The 20,887-nt window shown below is 41.5% G+C and overlaps 1 protein-coding gene across 5 annotated transcripts in view; it reads right to left on the bottom strand.

Moving 5' to 3' along the window:
• The window catches only part of PLD5 (phospholipase D family member 5), a 255,241-nt gene that overhangs the window by 91,148 nt on the left and 143,206 nt on the right, over positions 1-20,887 (bottom strand). For 4 of the 5 annotated variants that reach the window (XM_034765027.1, XM_034765021.1, XM_034765022.1 and 1 more), the window contains one exon: positions 3,669-3,783. In XM_034765027.1, coding sequence (XP_034620918.1) covers positions 3,669-3,783 — 115 coding nt within the window. Of the gene's footprint in view, positions 1-3,668; positions 3,784-20,887 lie in introns of those variants that run through there. The other variant, XM_034765024.1, reaches the window with a different exon arrangement.

Raw genomic sequence — 20,887 nt, 5'->3', positions numbered from 1 at the left:
CTAGGGATGCAGCTGGCCAGGGTATCACGAGAGGAGATTCTAGTAATTCCTTTAGACAGATCTGGCAGAGTAAATGGCAGAGAAAAAAATGAAATGCCTTTCAAAGCAAATTGCTAAGGCAGGACTAGGAGATAATCACACCTGCGCCTGCAATGGACAGCAGAACATTTGTTCATTTAATAGTTTATATATATATAAAAACAAAAGCACAGTGAATGGGAGAATACATATATACATATACACACACGTATGTGTATATATATATTTTCTCCCATTCACTGTGCTTTTCTTAAAAGCATTAGAGCACTGGAGAAATCTCTCTTTTTGCTCATGTACCAATTAGCTTCTAGTTGATAGGAGCAAGAAGTACATATAGAATTGAATGGACCATGAATCACCTGTTCATACAAGATCCTTTAATTTCAACAAGGCAATAAAAATCACCATAACTGATTAATGGCACTCTAGAAACTAACCTATATCTTCTCTGGGAGGCAGCAGAAGTGATAATTAGGGGGAAATGATTTCCCTAGCTTCCTGGAGATAAAATTTAGCCCAGACACAAGTGAAACAGCTTTATGGCCAATTAGCACATTTGGAAAACATCCACAGACTGATTCCTAATCAAGACATTCCCACAGAGATATTGAAACTTAGCAGAAACAAACAAACCAAACATGGAATAAGAAAAACAAGATTTCATTATGAGAAATCCAATAACGCCTTAGTATGTCTTGGAAAAGGACAGAAAAAAACTTGACATGTCTTCCTTCCTCACTTACAACACTCCAAACACAGGACTGTAGTTTGATACACAAAAATGATCAGATACAAGTGACTTCTGAATTATAAAGAATCCAAGGAACAGTCAACTGACATATCCACACACTGATTAGAATACTTAAAAAATTCCTGTCCAAGAAACCTGAGTGAGACAAAGGAAACTGAAGCTAGCAAAGTTATAAAATCCTTAGACTTAGGAAAAGCTTGCAGCCCTGATGAGATTGCAACACAGTTTGACGAAATCCTTACTGCAAATTCCCCTCCTTGCTGAAGTTTTTAATTGTTCATTTAAAGCATACAGTTCCAGTTTTGATGTTACATTCTAATATCACCTGGTGCCTCAAAGAGAATAAACCACCAGAAGAATGTTCTCACAACAGACTCCATTTTATTCCTTCAAAATTAAATGTCATAGGATCATCTACCAAATGGTCATAGTGGAGTCTCCATCACAGGCAATTTTAAAATCAAGATTGGATGTTTTTCTAGCAGATATACTTTATCAAACAAGCATTAGTGTGAGGCACATCTATAGCCTATGTGATGCAGGAGGTCAGAGTAGATGATCACAGTGGTGCCTTGTGGCTTTGGAATCTATGAATCTATTCCTCCACACTGCTGGTGGATGTATGGCAAGGAGGCATTCGGCAACATCATTAGCAGTGGCCATATCCCCAAATCCAAAGTTTTTGTAACTCAAACAAATGTAAAAATCACAGATCTAGATATAACTCTAGATCCTTCAGCCTACTTACTAGGGGCTTTCCTGCAAATATCCTATGGTGGGGCAACATTGAGATACCTGTTCTTGGCTAATTATGACAAAATTTTAAATGCAAATGTACAGATTCCATCTCTATAACTGGCTGGCTTGAAAGAATCTGAGACATTCTGATCATGGAGAAATGAACCAGTTCTCTCAAAGGGTATGTCTACTCTTTGAGCTGGGAGTGCAATCCCCAGCTCAAAAAGACATACCAGTGGTAGCTATGATTGAGCTAATGTGCTAAAAATAGGGTGTAGCGACCATACGCTGAGCAGGAGGACTGGCTAACTTTCCCAAATACATGCCTAGCATCTTGGATGAGTCGAGGTGGCTAGCCCCTCTTGCCACTCAAGCTATTGAACTATGCTAGTTATGATACAATATAGGGCCCTTTTTTTTCCAGTCTGTGAGAAGAGAAACCCCATTGATTCACTAGCTGCAAACATATTTTGGAGAGTGTCTGAGTCTCACACTGGTTGACATCCAGATTCTTCTCTCTGGGTACATCTACACTACAGCGGGGAGTCGATTTAAGATACGCAAATTCAGCTACGTGAATAGCGTAGCTGAATTCGACGTATTACAGCCGACTTACCCCGTTGTGAGGACGGCGGCAAAATCGACTTCTGCCGCTTTTTGTCGGCGGCGCTTACTACCACCTCCGCTGGTGGAGTTAGAGCGCCGATTCGGGGATCGATTGTCGCGTCCTGACGGGACGTGATAAATCGATCCCCGAGAGGTCGATTTCTACCCGCCGATTCAGGCGGGTAGTATAGACCAGGCCACAGTCTTAATGGAATAAATATCATGGTAATGTGACATATTTGCAATTGCTATTATATTGTAATCAGACTTCAAAATGGATCAAAAGTGATCTCTTTCAGCAAAGCAAGAATTTCATTAATATTTCTCTTTTTCCATATCTAATCATCAGATTAAAAGAAACTTCATAAAATACAAATTAACAGTTTTCAGTTAGAAAAATATTCTTCACTTCTTTTCTTACAACACAGGGATAGTCTTAAGTACATGCTTAATCTTAAGCATATGCTTAAGCGCTTTGCTAAATTAGTGCCTTGAACAATTGCTGATTTCTGCATTTCAGAAGGTGGGTGATAGGATTCATATAGAGAGTTTGCTTTTCAATTTAAAATTATACCTGAAATTAAAAAAAACCCCACCACTTCTAGCAGAATTTTTTACATCACTGTTCTACTTTTGCTTCAAGTAACACCTAAGATTACTAAAACTGAAAGAGATTTAAAACAGTCTCTATTTTTCCAGTTTGTTTATTTGTACATTTGACATTTTCTATCTAGTCAGTTTCATTATTTCTCATGAATAGTCAGCAAGTTGCCCCTGCTTGGTTAGTTAGAACACGTTTTAAAAATACAAAACTGATTGCGAAAGCTCAAAGGTCAGCAGGGCCTCAGAGACAGGTGTAATACCTGAAGCGACATTTAACTTACATGTTTGAAATTGGCTAGATTTCAGACAAGACAGTGTACTTTTCAGTTTCTAAAGAGCTTTAGAATACTTCACAATGAAATGCATGATGTATATGTGAGAGATCATTGTAACATACATTGCAGTTAACAAAAAAAATCAGATAACAAAGCAGTCGCTCATTATAGAACAGGTTGCATCTTGCCATCAATTGCATAAGGACCCCCCCACTGAAGTCACTGGGGTTTTGCATAGAAATTGATGGCAGGATTTGGCAAAAGTTACGTCAATACCATTGACATGTTATTTTATTTGTTTCACTATTCCTCAAAAGAGAAGAATATCTCATCCCAGAGTGCAATAATTCAGGTTGCATTGCCTACCATTAGTATGGTTGCGATGACTTAAAATTGTAATCACATGGCCACCTTTTTACCACTTACAAACTGCCAATATCTGCTCCATCTAAAGTGATAAAAGAGTTTTTGGAAGATGAATGAAAACTCTGAGCCGGGGTAAACTGAAGAATTATAGGGTACCACCATTAAACAAATAGGTTTAGTTTTACATATATTTCATTTGTGTCTATGAAGTAACAGCATTTTAAGTGAAAGAAGAGAGTTATGCTATTATAGCAGTCAATGGTATAATAACGTAAAGACCTTGGTCTTACCCTTTGTTTTCAAGTCGTTTAATACCTTTGATTCGGTGGGCAGTATATCGCTCACTAGTTTTATCTCAATATTTCGAGACGCCAGTTCTAGCAATTTTTCAAAAAGATGCTGGCCCTGAGGAAAATATCAAAGGAAAGCAAGGTTAATAAAATAAAGAACTGTTTGAATTAGCCAGCAATAAAAAAAAAGACACACATAAAAGCAAAATTATATTGGACAGTAACTGGAGTAAACAGCAGTTAGTCCACAACTATGCTGAAATCTGCCTAAAGACTGCCTCCAAGCCCTTGCTTGAAAAACCATTTTGAAGATCAAATTTGCCTCTCACTTATTCTAGATTGTGGACAGTGGTGTTGCACAGGGGTAACTGATCAAATTTGGCCCTCAGTTCTTAATACTGCATTAACAGTTTAGGATTTAATTTCCTGGGTTTAAATAAAACAGAGACAAAGGTTTTATTTTGTACTGACAATTCGGGAGGTAGTCCAGGAGTAGTACTAAGGGGGTGCTGTTGGGCACTGGTTTGTCTTTCTGCTGCTCTTGAATATACACAGTTAAACTGGTAATGAAAGTGGCCAGTTGTGCATGCTTAAGTGTGTCTTGGTCAAACGTTCAGACCTTTTCTATTTCAAGCCACATTTTGAAGATTTTGCAAAGAATCACTGAAGACAAGTTACATGTTAAGTCTGATCTTTCAAGACAAAGCTATTTTGGAATTCTCTAGGTTTTGTTAAAAATGCATTTTTAAATACTTATATAATTGTAAAAGCTAAAAGGGATTTTGGCTAAACTTTTAAAAAAGGAACCATTGGACTGAGACCAAGCATGAAATATTTAAATCCAAACAAAATATGCTGCTAAATTATAAATATCTAAAATGAAGAGTCCAGAATATAATGTCCAGCTCACTATTAGCTATGGTATGCTATCACAATATAATGAGGATTTGTGTTTAATTGCTGCTATTTTAGCTCATTAAATACAGATGCCATAAGTGATTAGAAGAACATAAAATAAAAAGTATGCAAGAGTCATGGTTTTATTTAACTGACTTAGCCAGGGTCTACCCTCAGAATACACATACACATTTCCCATGAAAGTTAGTGGGAGCTGTGCATGAACATCCCAGAGTAAAATCTAGCACAAAAACTTAAAAGGAAAAAAAAAAGCAAGTTTTCAAGAATCACATCATATTAACCTGCAAACAAACCATTCTATACAACACCAGCAAGAAAAAAACATCTACAGAACCATGCCAATCAGCTCCCGGCACAAAACGTGCACCCTTCCCAAGCACATTGATCACACTAAAGCCTTAATAGGGTCCATGCCAGGAAAATGACTCATGTGAAAAATAGTATGTGATCATGTGATTAAATATCATAATGCATATGCACAAAGGGCTGGAATTAAGGTTGCACAGGCAAGCTAAATTCAGCATTTCCTAACTTTGCTTGACTCTGCCACCTAAATAATGTTGTTTTAACATAGCTAAGGCTCCACTCAAACCCCTTCCTGTCCCTCCCCATCTGCACAGGAGTGAGTAGCAAACCCCAACAGCTGCTCTCCCTCCCACACACACATCTGTGGTGTATGTAGTCTGCACAAGGAAGTAAGGGAGCATCTTCCATCCCTTTATTCTACTGTGCGGAAAGGAAAGGCATCTCACTATTGAGTCCCATGTCATTGTATACTTAGCATAAGTGAAGTACAGGAGGTCTCTTAACCTGTCTGCAATACGGCTCCATTTCTAACCATTCATTTTCAATGTGCTATGTATACCTCAAGGCAAAATAAGAACAGCAGGCTTTTAAAAACAAGTTGAAATGCTTCCTCCAAATTATAGGGAAGCCACAGGGTTGCTATTACAGTAAGCACTTGTTTATTTTTACTTGTGTTACATACAAAACCACCGCCCAGCTCCTGTCTCAGCACAGAGCTCACAGAAACTCCAGGAAACAATTGGGCTCTGCTGCTATGAATGCACCACTGAATCTTAAATGCAGAAACTCCCCCGACTGAAATAGCTTCTAATGGGGCTGCCCAGTTCATCTCTTTTCCAGGGCAGAAGTCACTGACCAGCTAGATGTAATAGGAGAATCAGAAAACATTTTTATTCAAATTACAAATTGCTCACTATAATTCTGTTCTGCCTTTCCTAAGATCACTAGATGGCCCTACACACAATATTCCCCTCTCCTTATTCCCTAAGGACTAACGGTATAGGCACCAACTCTGTGGGTGCTCTGGGGCTGGAGTGCCCACCAGCAGCCCCCTCGAATCAGCTCCTCTCCCACCCCTCCCAGTGTGTCCCACCTGCTGGCAGGCCCCACCAATCAGCTCCTCCCCCTCCCCCTAGCACCTCCACAATCAGCTGTTCAGCGGCGTGCAGGAGGAGGGGTAGAGCAAGGGCATAGTATGATCAGGGGACGGGGCAGAGGTGGGAAAAGGCGGTGAGTGGGAGAAGGCGAGGCAAGGGTGGAGCCTTGAGGGAAGGGGTGGAGTGGGGGCAGAACAGGGATCAAGCACCACCAGGGAAATGAAGAAGCTGGCACCTGTGACTAAAGGCATGATCCAACTCCCACTGAAATGAGTGGGAGTCTTTCTGCTGTCTTCAGTGGGGAGTGGATCAGTCCCTTAGCCCTTAGGGGCTCAAAGATGTTTAAGACTGCACTTCTGACTGATGGCTGCCGGTGCATAGCAAAAGCAGGCATCTACTCTGAAAATCCTGAGCAATATTTTTACTATCAACAGACACCCAATGATATAACCCTAGAAAAAACAGTTTTCTTTGTCGAAATATGTTGTTTGTATTCTTAAATTGTAAAAACATTGAAAATCTCAATATAGAAAATGTTAAATAAAAACCAAAAACATTTAATAAAACAGCCAAGGTCATGATGCTAATGAAGGCCATGTAGTGGCTAGAGAGAGTGGTAATATGTGTTCACTATGAGTAAGAGTGCTGAGAATTGTTGGAGATATACAAATGAAAAGATTTGCCTTTTTCCTATTTGTCACTGCATGGTCTATGCTCTTGGCAGGTGCTCAGTCCCACACAATGCTGAATTTAGACTCTCAAAACAACTATGAAAAACACTGAACTCTTTGTATTTAAAGCCTCTTACATCTAGTACTAGTAACTAGGGGAAATTTTACAAATATTTCCTAATACAACGCAGGATTAAGTCTCTTAAATGATGCACTGTATTGGTTAAACTATCCTGCTTTCTTTCCATTTAATATTTCGGACCCAGCTGGTAATATTTCTTGATATGTTTATTTGTAATTTTACTGTTATTGTTCTCTGCAAAAGGACCAGGGAGACGATCTGAAGAGTTTTGTCACTGCTGTCAGCGGCCTTGAAATGTTTCAGTCAAATAAGAGTCCTCATGCTGTAACTCAGGGATTTGTGAGACAATATCAGACTGCTGTGTGACTACACGACAGTCTCCAGTATCATTTCTTACATAGTCAGCTTATGAAATTTGAAAAGAAATCAAGTACCAGACCAAGTACCATGAAATTGCAGCATGCTATTATATAACCTTTATGAAACATGCCTCTTAGGAAGCTGGCTATATTCTCTTGCATTTTGCACAACCCATTGAAACAACCTTCTGAAAAAGGCAAAGTATGATACAACAAAGTATGTTTCACATGAACAAACTGTCATTCTCTGGACAGTTTTGGATCTAAATTACCAATGATCCACAATGTCAATCCCAGCTATAGATGCCCCAGGAAATGGGTGCATTAAAAGCATCACTGAATTAAAAAAATAAAAGTCAAGAAATGAAGCCAATTTCTTCATTCTCACCAGATGACCTGATTTTAGACTAGCTGATTTCCCTTGCTGCTGATATCTTTATAAGCATGCATGTCTCATTCAAAATAAAACAGGGGAAGTGCAAGAACAGAGAACTACATTTATTACAGCAGTACAGGAAACTGAATTATTTCTCCCTTCAATAACTTGGGTACCTAAAGTTTTGACAATGCTTTACAATTTTATCTCTCTGAAAAAGCAGAAAGTCTAATTTATGCTATTTTTATTCATTTACTGTGTTAGTATTGTTAATACTTATCTAATGGCCAACCCTCTGTGTACATTTACAGCTATCAAGCATAATAAAAAAAAATCATAACACACTGGCAGCAGCGAATAGGAAAAAAAACGTCCTAAATTCAGCAACCAACGCTTCTTGTAAAGCGGACACACTCTTCCAATCTTCCAGCCTTCTAAGACAAAGATGTGAGCATCACTTCTTGGCTGGTGTGATTGCAGAGCCATTGGCCATTATCTTTGAAAACTCATGGCGATCCGGGGAAGTCCCGGATGACTGGAAAAAGGCAAATATAGTGCCCACCTTTAAAAAAAGGGAAGAAGGAGAATCTGGGAACTACAGACCGGTCAGCCTCACCTCAGTCCCTGGAAAAATCATGGAGCAGGTCCTCAAGGAAATCATTTTGAAGCACTTGGAAGAGAGGAAGGTGATCAGGAACAGTCAACATGGATTCACCAAAGGAAAGTCATGCCTGACCAACCTGATTGCCTTCTATGATGAGATAACTGGCTCTGTGGATATGGGGAAAGCAGTGGCCGTGATATATCTTGACTTTAGCAAAGCTTTTGATATAGTCTCCCACAGTATTCTTGCCAGCAAGTTAAAAAAGTGTGGATTGGATGAATGGTCTATAAGGTGGCTAGAAAGCTGGCTAGATTGTCGGGCTCAATCGGTAGTGATCAATGGCTCGATGTCTAGTTGGCAGCCGGTATCGAGCAGAGTACCCCAGGGGTGGGTCCTGGGGCCGGTTTTGTTCAACATCTTCATTAGTGATCTGGATGATGGGATGGATTGCACCCTCAGCAAGTTTGCAGATGACACTAAACTGGGGGGAGAGGTAGATACGCTGGAGGATAGGGATAGGCTCCAGAGTGACCTATACAAATTGGAGGATTGGGCCAAAAGAAATCTGATGAGGTTCAACAAGGACAAGTGCAGAGTCCTGCACTTAGGATGGAAGAATCCCATGCACCGCTACACACTGGGGACCGACTGGTTAAGCAGCAGTTCTACAGAAAAGGACCTGGGGATTACAGTGGATGAGAAGCTGGATGTGAGTCAGCAGTGTGCTCTTGTTGCCAAGAAGGCTAACGGCATATTGGGCTGCATTAGTAGGACCACTGCCAGCAGATCGAGGGAAGTGATTATTCCCCTATATTCGGCCCTGGTGAGGCCACATCTGGACTATTGCGTCCAGTTTTGGGCCCCCCACTACAGATGGGATGTGGACAAATTGGAGGGAGTCCAGCGGAGGGAAACGAAAATTATCAGGGAGCTGGGGCACATGACTTACGAGGAGAGGCTGAGGGAACTGGGATCGTTTAGTCTGCAGAAGAGAAGAGTGAGGGGGGATTTGATAGCAGCCTTCAACTACCTGAAGGGGGGTTCCAAAGAGAATGGAGCTATGCTGTTCTCCGTGGTGGCAGAAGACAGAACAAGGAGCAATGATCTCAAGTTGCAGTGGGGGAGGTTTAAGTTGGATATTATGAGACACTATTTCATCCAGAGGGTGGTGAAGCACTGGAATGGGTTACCTAGGGAGGTGGTAGAATCTCCTTCCTTAGAGGTTTTTAAGGCCCGGCTTGACAAAGCCCTGGCTGGGATGATTTAGTTGGTGTTGATCCTGCCTTGAGCAGGAGGGTGGACTAAATGACCTCCTGAGGTCTCTTCCAACCCTAATCTTCTAAGATTCTATCTTCAGCTGGAGCTCAGAAATGTCTCCCACAGCCTGTCAATGGGGGCCAGGGGCTGGGCAGTTGATCAGATGAGCAGAGGAAAGACAACCCCCGAGAGTAAGAAGTAGGGGAGAGGCAAGCTTGGCTACTCTGTGGCCTGTCCCAGAATGCTGCCTGGGTGGGAAAGGGAGCAGGGTGGAGAAGAACGTCTCTCCTGCCCCTACCCTTGCTTGATGTGAAGACCTGAGGGCATGCACTAGCCATTCTGCTGGGGTTGCTACCCTGCACTATACTGGAGGTATAGTTTGACTTGTGTGTCCAAGAAGCTGTGTGCCTGAATGACCCATCGATGTTTTCAGGATCAGAAAGGAATTTTTTCTCCAGGGCAAGACCAACAAGGTGTCGGGTGGGATTTTCTGCCCTCTTTGAAGCACCCTGGAGGCCCAGTTTTAGGTTAATAAAAAGAGTAAGGCCAGGATTTTAAAGTTATACATTTGTGAGCAAGTTTGTAATTTTGTCACAACTTGCAGCCAGTGTCCAGTGCGGACGAGAAGCTCAAATGGGTAAACATGAGACCTAGAACAGGACTAGTGGACCCTGTTAGCTTGAAGGAATAAGAGGAGACCTCACCCTGTTGCAGACTGAGCCACCCCTCATGTGTACCCTTATTCCCTTCTCACAGGAGGGGGGATAAGAGCATTTAGAGGTTGGCTGTATCCTAAGGGTTGGACTGAAGAGGGCCAACCCCAAGTATTGGTTATTTGAAGGCCATTTAACACCGCACTGGACCCAAATAAAAGCCTGGTCTTTGGGGAAGTGGAGTGACCTAGCCTACCCCTTGAAGTTAAAAGTTAATGAAATTGCCACCTTCTTCTTTTAAATCCATCAGTGTTTGTGTTTCTTCCCCTGCATGTTGTAATCATTACATCGAGGTGTGTGTATTTTGGAGAGGGTGGAGTACTCTTTAATCTTTGCTGGTAGGTTTAGCTGGTTATTGCTGGTACATGGTGGTGGTTGCCAACATTTTTGTTTATCTGTTATGAATAAATAATTTTCAGGAGTGTCTAGAACCTGGGATGTCACCTTCTCCTGCCTATCTTCAGACATATAAATAAATAAATAAATAATGTGTCAGAAAAGAAGCCACCTGACACCTCCCTGTATGTGGCATGGATGTTGAAGGTACCAAGGAAAATCACCGCTGAAGGCTGCGGTACCCGCCTAGACAAATAGCTTAGGCATGAAATGTGAGGTGGAGTGGAGGAGTTTGCGCACCAAATTAATCCTGTCCTGGGACTTGCACATCAGCTTGATAAATGTGGGGCTGGCCACTTCTTTCACTTGAGGATAGTTGCAAAAAGCACAGCTTTCCCACCTTTCCAGCCTTCTCCTAGTTAGTATTAAAACAAGCACCCATACAGGGAAAGTTGTGGCAACACAGAGCCAGTTAAACACCATGCAACAATGGATGCTGCTAACTTAAACTCACACTGAATAATATGCTTACTTGCTGGAATTTTACAGTGTCATTTGCCCAGGTTTCTAGTGTGTAAACTCAATATCAAGGGTGCAGATTTCTTGTGAACATAGGCTTTATATGGTCACTAGTGTCACTAAAGTTACATCTACCCTGATAGCTGTAGTCTAGAACAATGGTCCCCAATTTATGAGCAAGCCCTTTTTGATGACATGATTAGTCCATGGAGCAAGGAAAAGTGAAAGAGAAGGAAGGAATTCTGGGAGTAAGGGAAGTGGCATGATCCTAAAATTTGCCCCATTCCCCACTGAAAATGTGCTGGAAGCTACCCCTGAAAGTTTCCTCTCTCTAGTCCCATTGTGTCTCATAACTAAGATGGCCAGGGAAGGAACTATTGTTCTGTAGGTTTTGGAAGCAGGACCTTTTGCCTGCTCCCAGGATATCTACTTCAATTTTGAGAGCACATGCAGGCTGACTATGCAAAACCACCAATGCAAGCCCATTCCCCTCCCCAGGAACATGTAGCTTTCTGCTGAGAGGGTGAAAGAAAAGGTGAGGTGGAATAAACGGAAGAAAAATATACACAACATTTCATCATAAGATGCTTGTTCACTTGAATTTCTACACTGTAGAAGTCTGTATCAGCACTAAACATTGTAGAATCATATTTTACAGCTGAACAGCCCTGTTCTATCAGCATTATACTCTTAGACCTCAGAGTGCAGCACGCTGTAACCTGAGGCATCAGTAGGAATATATTTATTTAGATTTATAAAGAACAAACCAAAAAAGGTGCCTATCAGAGACATATGTGGTAATTCAAACATCAAAATAAAAGACATCCGACAGCAAACTCCAGAAGTCCCTGTAGAAAGGTTTGCATAGCAGCATGCTCTGAAGAGCAAAACATTTGGGCTACTTCAGAGGAGGGCGTGAGTGAGTTCCAAAGCATAAGGGCCTTCATGGAGAAGGCCCATCCTCCCTTGGTTTCTGATAAAACAAATACCCATACAATGAAGCATCAATAAAAATCCAAGACGACATATGAAGCATCATATGTACATGGCAGTTTCTGATCTAGTTGCTTTGTCCTCATTCTTCCTCATTGCCTAGTTTTGGGCAAGTTTCAGTTTACCCAAACGTGCAAAGACTTGAGGACACCTTGCTTTTACTTTTGTGAATTATTAGATTGCAATTGTCAAAAATTTCAGACTTCTGTGATTGCTCTCCCACTTGACTAGGAACTTTGATTTTCCAAAACAAGAAAATGCAGCACTGTTATTTAGCTAAACTCTCATTTATTCTCCTTTCCTACAATAACTTCGGTGCATGTTTCGGGTGGAGAATACTGTCATCATGCCTGGAATCCATCTCTGAAGATTGCTTCAGCATACATTTATCAGCTAGTCTGCAGTTACTAGCCCTTTCGGATGAAAAAATTGGGTTGATAAAAGATCTATTGACCGTTCTGTTCACTTTGCTGTTCAACTGAGAGCAGGTCTATGCTACTGGTAGAGTCAATCTAACTTACGTCACTCAGAGGTGTGAAAAAAACACCCCTCCAAGAGATGCAAGTTTTGCGCTGTCCACACCAGTGCTATGTCTGTGGGAGACATTCTCCCACTGACATAGCTTATGTTTCTTGCCAAGGTGGAGTAATTATGCCAACAGGAGAGCACTCTCAACAGACGTGCTACAACTGCCCAGCTGCATTGGTATAGCTTCTACTCCTGGGGGAATTCTGCACCAAAAAATTAAAAATTCTGTGAACAATATTTTCAAATTTTGCAAAATTCTGCATATTTTATTTGTCAAAACAACACAATATAATCATATCAGTTTCAATTATTTTTGGTCATTTATTTTAAAAAACTGTCAGCAAGTATGTCTGTAACAATACAGACAAGAAAGATTCAGAAAATGTTTTTTGACAAATAGATTCCTTACTAGGAATATTAATACAGTACTCTGAGTAATAATTCATTTAAACTACAATACAGAACCATATTTCCTGCAGTCCCCAGCAGTAGTGCAAAGGTTGGGGGGAGTCAGGGGTAATGGAGGAGCTGAGGAAGAGGGAAATAATTGCTTGGAAGGAGTCTGGGTGTGCACTTGGAGGGCGGTTAAATATGGGTAGGAAAAGTATGGAACAGAGTTGTTGTTTTTTTGAGGGGGATGACTGTTAGGGAGCTTCCACCATGGAGATGCTGGCTGACTGCTAGCCTCTCCCATTCAGTCAGGTACATGTGTCCCTCCAACCCCACTCAGACACCCACTCTCCCCATCCATGTGTCCTTGCACCCTCTCCCCCTTCCCGTCCCCATGTGACTCTGTGCCCCAGCCACTCTCCTGTCCCTATGTGTCCTTTCACCCCCTCCCCGTGTTCCTATGTGTCTCTGTGCCCTGACCCAGCCACGCCCCGTCCCTATGTAGCTCTGCACCCCCTCCCACATCACTATGTGGCCCTGCACCTCCCTCTCCACTGTGGCCCTGTGCCTCCACTCCCATTCAGCCTCTGCCCCAGTCTGTCTTCCCCCACTAGCCCTTATGACCCCCTGTCTGACCCCCCAGCACCCGACACTATCTGTCTCCCCACTGCCCCATCTCCTGACTTGGCCTGACAAGCGCTGTGAAGAAGGCACTACAGGGTCTCTCTCTTCCCTTGCTGGCTGGGAGCAGCTGCTGTGTTCTATCATCATAGCGCCCTCTGGTGGGCAAAATGCAGAACTGCAACAACTTTTCAGCAGAAGCTTTTTTTCTGTGCAAAAAATATGCACGACTCATTAATTATGTGCACGTGCAGTGGTGCAGAATTCCCCCAGGAGTAAGCTTTGTTGATGTAGCGCTGTAATGTAGACTTGCCCTGAGAAAGTTGCAGACATTTTTTGCAGTCTTTAGTAGAAGTAATCACTCACTGTTATAAACCTGTCAGCAGGCAGAAATGAATAAATAGAGCTGAACATTATGAAAAATACATTTACTTTTGCTTATTTAAACTTTGCATTGAGGGAGAGGGAACAAACCTGAATGCCTCCAGTCCCTCACCTTACCTACTCTGCTAATGACAACCATAGCTGTAATTTTTGCTTTACATCTGAATGCATCACAGTGAATTAATTTGATGCTCAACTCCCAATTTTTAAGTTTGCTATTTTTGTTCTCTGTTTGGGATTTGTTAGGCTCTGCTGGTTCAGAAGTAAATGACGTTGAATTTTTTCAGATGAAAATGTTTTTTTTTTTTTTAATTCATGCACATACCAATAACTGTGAACATCTAAGACATTTTCTCTTCAAATTCATCTGCTTGAATGACTGTGCCTGGGTTTCAAATATCTTAGAAAATAAATGTAAATAATTACATTGTGGAATGTCTCGCTGTTTTGACATGTACTGAGTTTATTATATTCCAATATTTAGATGTATTCGTAAAGGATGAGTGGGGGTGGTGGTAAATTGTGCCTTTGGCTTCCCACCTCAGTTTTTCACTCATTTAAATCAATATATAAATGCACATTTTAGGGCATCATGTGTTTCTATATGTTTTTAGGAAAGAATGTAATTATACACAGTCCTATTGAGGGTTATAAACTTCCTGTTTGAGAAGAAGGAGAATCCAGTTCATGACTGAAAATACTGGCCATCCAAAGTACCATATTTTGTTTGTTTAGAATACTGGTGGTTATCTGTTATGCAGTAAATGGAATTTTGACTACGTAGTGTGAACAGGACTAGAAAGAAAACAGTTTGTGACAGTGTAATATAGTGGATTCCTTACAACTGAAATAGTTTCCCCTCATTCATTTTTCAGCTGATTCCGTGTAATTTTACTGAACAACCTATTTCCCCCAAGACTCAAATAGTGTAAAGTAAGCACTAGAAGATGTGCACTCTACTTATTAGGGTCTGAAATATCTTAGTTCATCAGGGTGAGTCCATTTAAACATATATCCTAGTAGTCTATCCGAGAGACATGTTCTTATATGCTCAGTGTTTGATGATGTAGCATAATGGGGAAAGCATTTTTGTCCCTTTCTCCATTAGAAAGGAACTCTTGTTATTTTGAAAGATTTTGATATCATAGAACCAGAGAATGAAAATGTACCCCCGTAATTTCTGAGATGAGATTATGGCCTCTATTTTTGTGTAAATCCTGTCCACCTATTTTGACTGCAAAAATAATCTAACTACTTGTTCCTTTATCTGATTGCCAGGTAATAATCAAAATACCTAGCTTTGATACAGTACTTTTCATTAGTAAGTGTCAAATAATTTTATATCATTATCCCCATTTTACAGATGGGAAATTGAGGCCCAGAGTGAGGAAATGACTTGGGCAAGGTCAACCAGAATGCCAAAAACAGAGCTAGGAATAGTCCCGGTCTGTCCACTTGGTCACACACTTGCTATGTGATTCCTAAGTGTTCCTCCCCACTCCTGTACATTTTGTTATAGTGGAAAGGGAATAATGGTGGTGCTTTGAAATGTTTAGTGTCAGAAATCTCATCCATGGTTTATGTCAGTTTCATTACATGGTGGTTACAGTAATTTAAAGCGAGCAAGAGAGAAAACTGGTGTGTCTCACTCCTTCTCCACCCCCTTCTTCACCACTCCCTACAACATGTAGCCCCCACCAACATTTCCAGCTCCTCTTCCCTTTCCCATCTCATTAAGCCAAACTTCGCCACCGTAGAACCCATTAACATGTAAGAAGCTGCTCCTTGCTCTCTCCTGCTCTATAGCCCGCTGCATTCACATATCACAGGCAGCAGATTACTGTAGGGTTACATGCTACCTTGGTTATGAAACCAGAGTTGTACACTGAACTAGGCTCATCACTCCAACTAACCACCTCCAGCTGGCACACTTGACTCTGCTTCCTCTAGTCTTCTCCAGCCATGCCCCAAGGTCCACCTAGTCTACTCTCCTCCTAAAAAGGCCCCCCCACACTAGAGACCTAACAGTGGCACAGCTGTACCGATGCAGCTATGCCGCTGTATCAGCTCACAGGTAGCCACTCTATGCCAATGGGAGAGAGCTCTCCCGTCAGCATAATTAAACCACCTCCAATGAGCGGCAGTAGCTATGTCATTTCCCGCTGACAGAGCTAACAGCACTGGTGCTTCTATCAGGGTAACTTATGGCACTCTGGGGTGTGTTTCTTATACCGACAAAATTGCTGGTATAGACATAGCCTAAGTTACCTTTTACATCTGCATCAGCCATAGCCTTGCTTGAAAAGATGGTGAACTTTATAAATCATTGCTATATTACTAAAATACTACATTAATACCCCTAAACAAAGGCAAATAGTGGTAATTAGCTTTGTTTTAAAATACATTATCTAAATTTAAAACAATTAAAAAAAATTAACATGACTTTATAGGCAACCAATTTAATTTTAAGCCAAATTTATGTTAAAAGCAATTTGGTTTGTCAGTTTCTCTTTTTTTACATACAGACAAAACTGCTAGGGAAGGTACTTCCCCTTTAGTGTTCAGCAACATATTGATTGCTGGGCCAAAGACTTTTAATGACTTTTAATTGGTTTCTGTAAGTTTGTTTATTTTGTAAATGAAGATTAACCGGGAATTACAAATTAAGAGCACAAACTTAATATCTTTAATGTTATAATTACTTGATAAATTATTAAGATGAATGGATAGATACTTAATGGAATCTTTTAAAAGGTAATTATTTCATCCATATACTTTGCATAACTATTTCTACCTTTGTTACAGCTGGCAGTCCCCCCACCGGGTTATAAAATACATAGTTACAAGGCCTCTAAGACCTGTGATTAACTAAGCTTCCATTATTTTCTTATAAATGGAGATTACCTCTTTTGGTCTTTTGAGACTCCCACTCACTTGACCATTCCTTTACTTGATTTTTAAGCTTCTTACAATCAGCTTTTTGGGATTCCACCTTGTCCTGCAAGGATGTCCCTACTAAATATTACTGACACCTTAAAGGAGTGAAGCCAAATAAAGTTATAATTAATTGAGCCCACTTCCAGGGCTTTTAGATACCCTTAGGATGGTATTCCTTTCGTATCCTTATTTGCGCTCTTATTCAACTGGTTATTTTTATACAAAATCCATTAAAATCCTCCACAATTCACTAAAGGGACTGTCTGTCTCATAGACTCATAGACTTTAAGGTCAAAAGGGACCATTATGATCATCTGGTCTGACCCCCTGCATGCTGTAGGCCACAAAACCGTCCCTACCCCTTCCCTGGACTCTGCTGTTGAAGTCCCCAATCCTGTGTTTTAGTGACTTCAATCGGCAGAGACCCTCCTGCTAGTGATCCCTGCCCCATGCTGCGGAGGAAGGCGAAAAACCTCCAGAGGCTCAGCCAATCTACCCTGGAGGAAAATTCCTTCCCGACCCCAAATATGGCGATCAGTAAGACCCCGAGCATGTAGGCAAGAGTCTCTAGCCTGACCCCTGTTAGCCATTATACTATTTACCTACCATTGCTTGGTATTCCTTGGCTACTATGTTTTACCACTAAACCATTCCCTCCATAAACTTATCTAACTTAATCTTAAAACCAGACAGGTCCGTCGCCCCCACCGTTTCCCTTGGAAGGCCGTTCCAATATTTCACCCCTCTGACGGTCAGAAACCTTCATCTAATTTCAAGCCTGAACTTCCCCACGGCCAGTTTATATCCATTCGTTCTCGTGTCCACATTAGTACTAAGCTGGAATAATTCCTCCCCCTCCCTTGTATTTATTCCTCTGATATATTTAAAGATAGCAATCATATCCCCCCTCAGCCTTCGTTTTGTCAGACTAAACAACCCAAGCTCCTCTAGTCTCCTTTCATACGACAGGTTTTCCATTCCTCTGATCATCCTAGTCGCCCTTCTCTGCACCCGTTCCAGTTTGAGTTCATCTTTTTTAAACATGGGAGACCAGAACTGCACACAGTACTCCAAATGAGGTCTCACCAGCGCCTTATACAACGGAAGCAGGACCTCCTTATCCCTACTAGATATACCTCGCCTAATGCATCCCAAGACCGCATTGGCTTTTTTCACCGCCATGTCACATTGTCGACTCATAGTCATCCTGCGGTCTACAAGGACCCCTAGGTCCTTCTCCTCTTCCGTTACTTCTAACCAATGCATCCCCAACTTGTAACTAAAATTGTTATTAGTCATCCCCAAATGCATCATCTTACACTTTTCACTATTAAATTTCATCCTATTTCTGATACTCCAATTCACAAGCTCAAGTCTCCCTGCAGAATATCCCTATCCTCCTCCGAATTTGCAACGCCTCCCACCTTCGTATCATCCGCAAACTTTATCAGCCCACTCCTGCAATCGGTTCCGAGGTCAGTTATAAATAGATTAAATAAAATGGGTCCCAAAACTGAACCTTGAGGCACTCCACTAGTAACCTCCCTCCAACCTGACAGTTCACCCTTCAATACGACCCGCTGCATTCTCCCCATTAACCAATTCCTTGTCATTTCCTCTCTCCTCTATTCGCTGCCAGGAAGCACTTGTGGTGCTTTCTTCCCCTTCAGCTACTAGTGGCCAGAAATCCTTCAGATCACAATGGGCTGGTAACATATATCCACCGAGGTGTCCCACAGAGTTTCCCTTAATCTTCTGTCAGGGCACAGTCCAGAGAAGTCTTATATTTCAGGGATCCTCTGGTCTGTAAATAACTGTGGGGTCCCAACACTACCGCTTATTCAGTTAATATCTGGTACCACTATTCATATACCACAATATCTACCCACTAACATCTGTACATTTAAAACAAAAATAATTATCTTCTTGCAAAATTGTAAATTGTAATGATTAGTCATTTTGCTTTTCCCACACAAGACGTCTCCCCCCCCAAACTCCTTTCTTGAGAAATTCTAACCTGGGTTTCTTCTTGAGAAACAAGAGGGCACTCATACCCATTCTCTTATTTCTTATCTTTAATTTCTCTTATTTTTCTTTTTATTACCATTTTCTTTATGGGCTCATAATTTCACAATGACAAAAGAAAAAGAGATAGAACTGCACAAGAATAAAAACAGGAACTGAGAAGTGGAAGTGCCATTCCAGGTTAATTACACAGCCGTGGCGGTTTGCCCTGCTCAGAGTCAGACTATGACAAGGATATTATTCCCAGGCTAGCACCAAGGATGGTCTTGACCTGTCTCTGTCTCACTACACAGTGGCCTTCTTCTCTATGTGCTCTTTCTGGTCCCATCTGTTGTGCCAAATCTGTAACTTAACTGATGGATTTGTGTATTGATTAATCTCTTAGACTGCAGTGGTCAATAAGGGTTCAGTCTCCTGAGTGGCTACAGAATCAGGAATGATCATCAGTATCATTAGATTGAGAGACATGAGGAGCACACAAGAAACAATTGCAATTGATCACAAGTTCCTTTATTAACAAATACACTAAGCAAATAAACAATCCCACAACATTGAAGTACAGCAGCAGATAGAGAGACAGTGCAAAGCGGTTAGCCTTGTGACTGCCATCACTCATCTCTCCTGCTGGGAAACCCTGGAGTGTCACTCATCATCTGCCTCCTCCTCCTCCTCACCAGAGGGTGTCATCCTGGTGTCTCTGAAGGCACACAGGCCCAGATACAGATTTTATAATGTGTTATGCTGACACCCACTAGGGTTTGTACATATTTATGAAGGTTTCAACTCCTTTTCCTTATTTATACTTCCACAGCCCACTAAGTTTGGCGTGGCCACTTTTATAGACTAACTTATTAACATTTATGTCACTCAGTCACCGTAACAGCTTGGTTAGCACATTGCTGACACCCTATGTTTGCAAAAATCCCCAAAATACTCTATCAGACTTTAGCTGGTACATTGCAATATATATTTCCTAAATATCAGCACTTAGCACAACTATTCCTTTGATTGCTTCATCTCATAACATAGGCTGACATGAGTAACTAACCAATGAGTCACCTATCTTTAGGCCTGAGACCTTGATTGGCTAAGCTAAATATCTTACAGGCCTGAGGCCTACAAGTCCTGAATTACAACATTAATTAATACTTATATTTCACCTCTATATCCTAAATATACCTGGTATCTTTTACTATTGGCTATAACCCTCCCTAACCACCAAACTTCCTTTGCTATCACTCACATTCTCCAATCCCTCCCATCCTCGCCCCTTCCACTCCCCTAATCCCTATCCCTTCCCCTTACCTGAGACCCTCAACTCCTCTCCCACCCATTCCATTCATCCCCTCTCTATAATACCCCCATCCCTTACTACAGACCCAAACCCCTCTCCCCCATTCCCACCAAATCACACCTCCCCTCCCCAGTGAACATTCACACATGTAATTTATTTTTGAAAAGCTAATAATTTCAGCACCTTCTGAATATTCTGCCGTACTCAGATTTCTTTAAAAAGCCACATCACACAACATCTTGACAGTGCCAGATTTTTCCAAAATGTTTATAGTTCATTCTCAGATTTCTGCCCATGTGGATTTCAAAGTTGCTAGACTCTGTGAACTTGATAAGATTTTTTTTCTGGGGGGTGTCTCAGGAACCCCTTGTTCAAATAACCCTATATTTGTATAATTAACCCTACCTACACTCCCATAAGGCATAGCAGAGATGGGTAATCCCTGCCCCCTCAGATCCTGGCACACACAGAGCGGAAAATGTTGGGCTGAGCAGCACACCTGTCCCTATTCTCCCTCAGTCCCCTGTTACTCACCCCAGTATCCCCTTCCATTCCCCCCCATCTCCATTACCTGATCCCCCAACCTCTTTCCCCTATTCCTGCCTGCTTTTCCACCCCAGCCACCCTCTCTTCACATTGAGCTTTTGTTTGTGTTATTTATTTTCTTTTCACAAAATAATTTCAGCACATTGTGAATATTATGCTATACTCAGATTACATTTCCTCAAAATACAAATTCCCTTTTGAAAGGGGCAGATTGGAGTTATATGCCTATTGGTTCCCACCCCGACCTGGGCTGGTTTTGAACC

The sequence above is a fragment of the Trachemys scripta genome, chromosome 3 (genome assembly GCF_013100865.1).
Source record: "Trachemys scripta elegans isolate TJP31775 chromosome 3, CAS_Tse_1.0, whole genome shotgun sequence".
Lineage (NCBI taxonomy): Eukaryota > Metazoa > Chordata > Testudines > Emydidae > Trachemys > Trachemys scripta.
The sequence above is the reverse complement of the archived record's forward strand: the minus strand, read 5'-3'. Positions and strand labels throughout refer to the sequence as shown.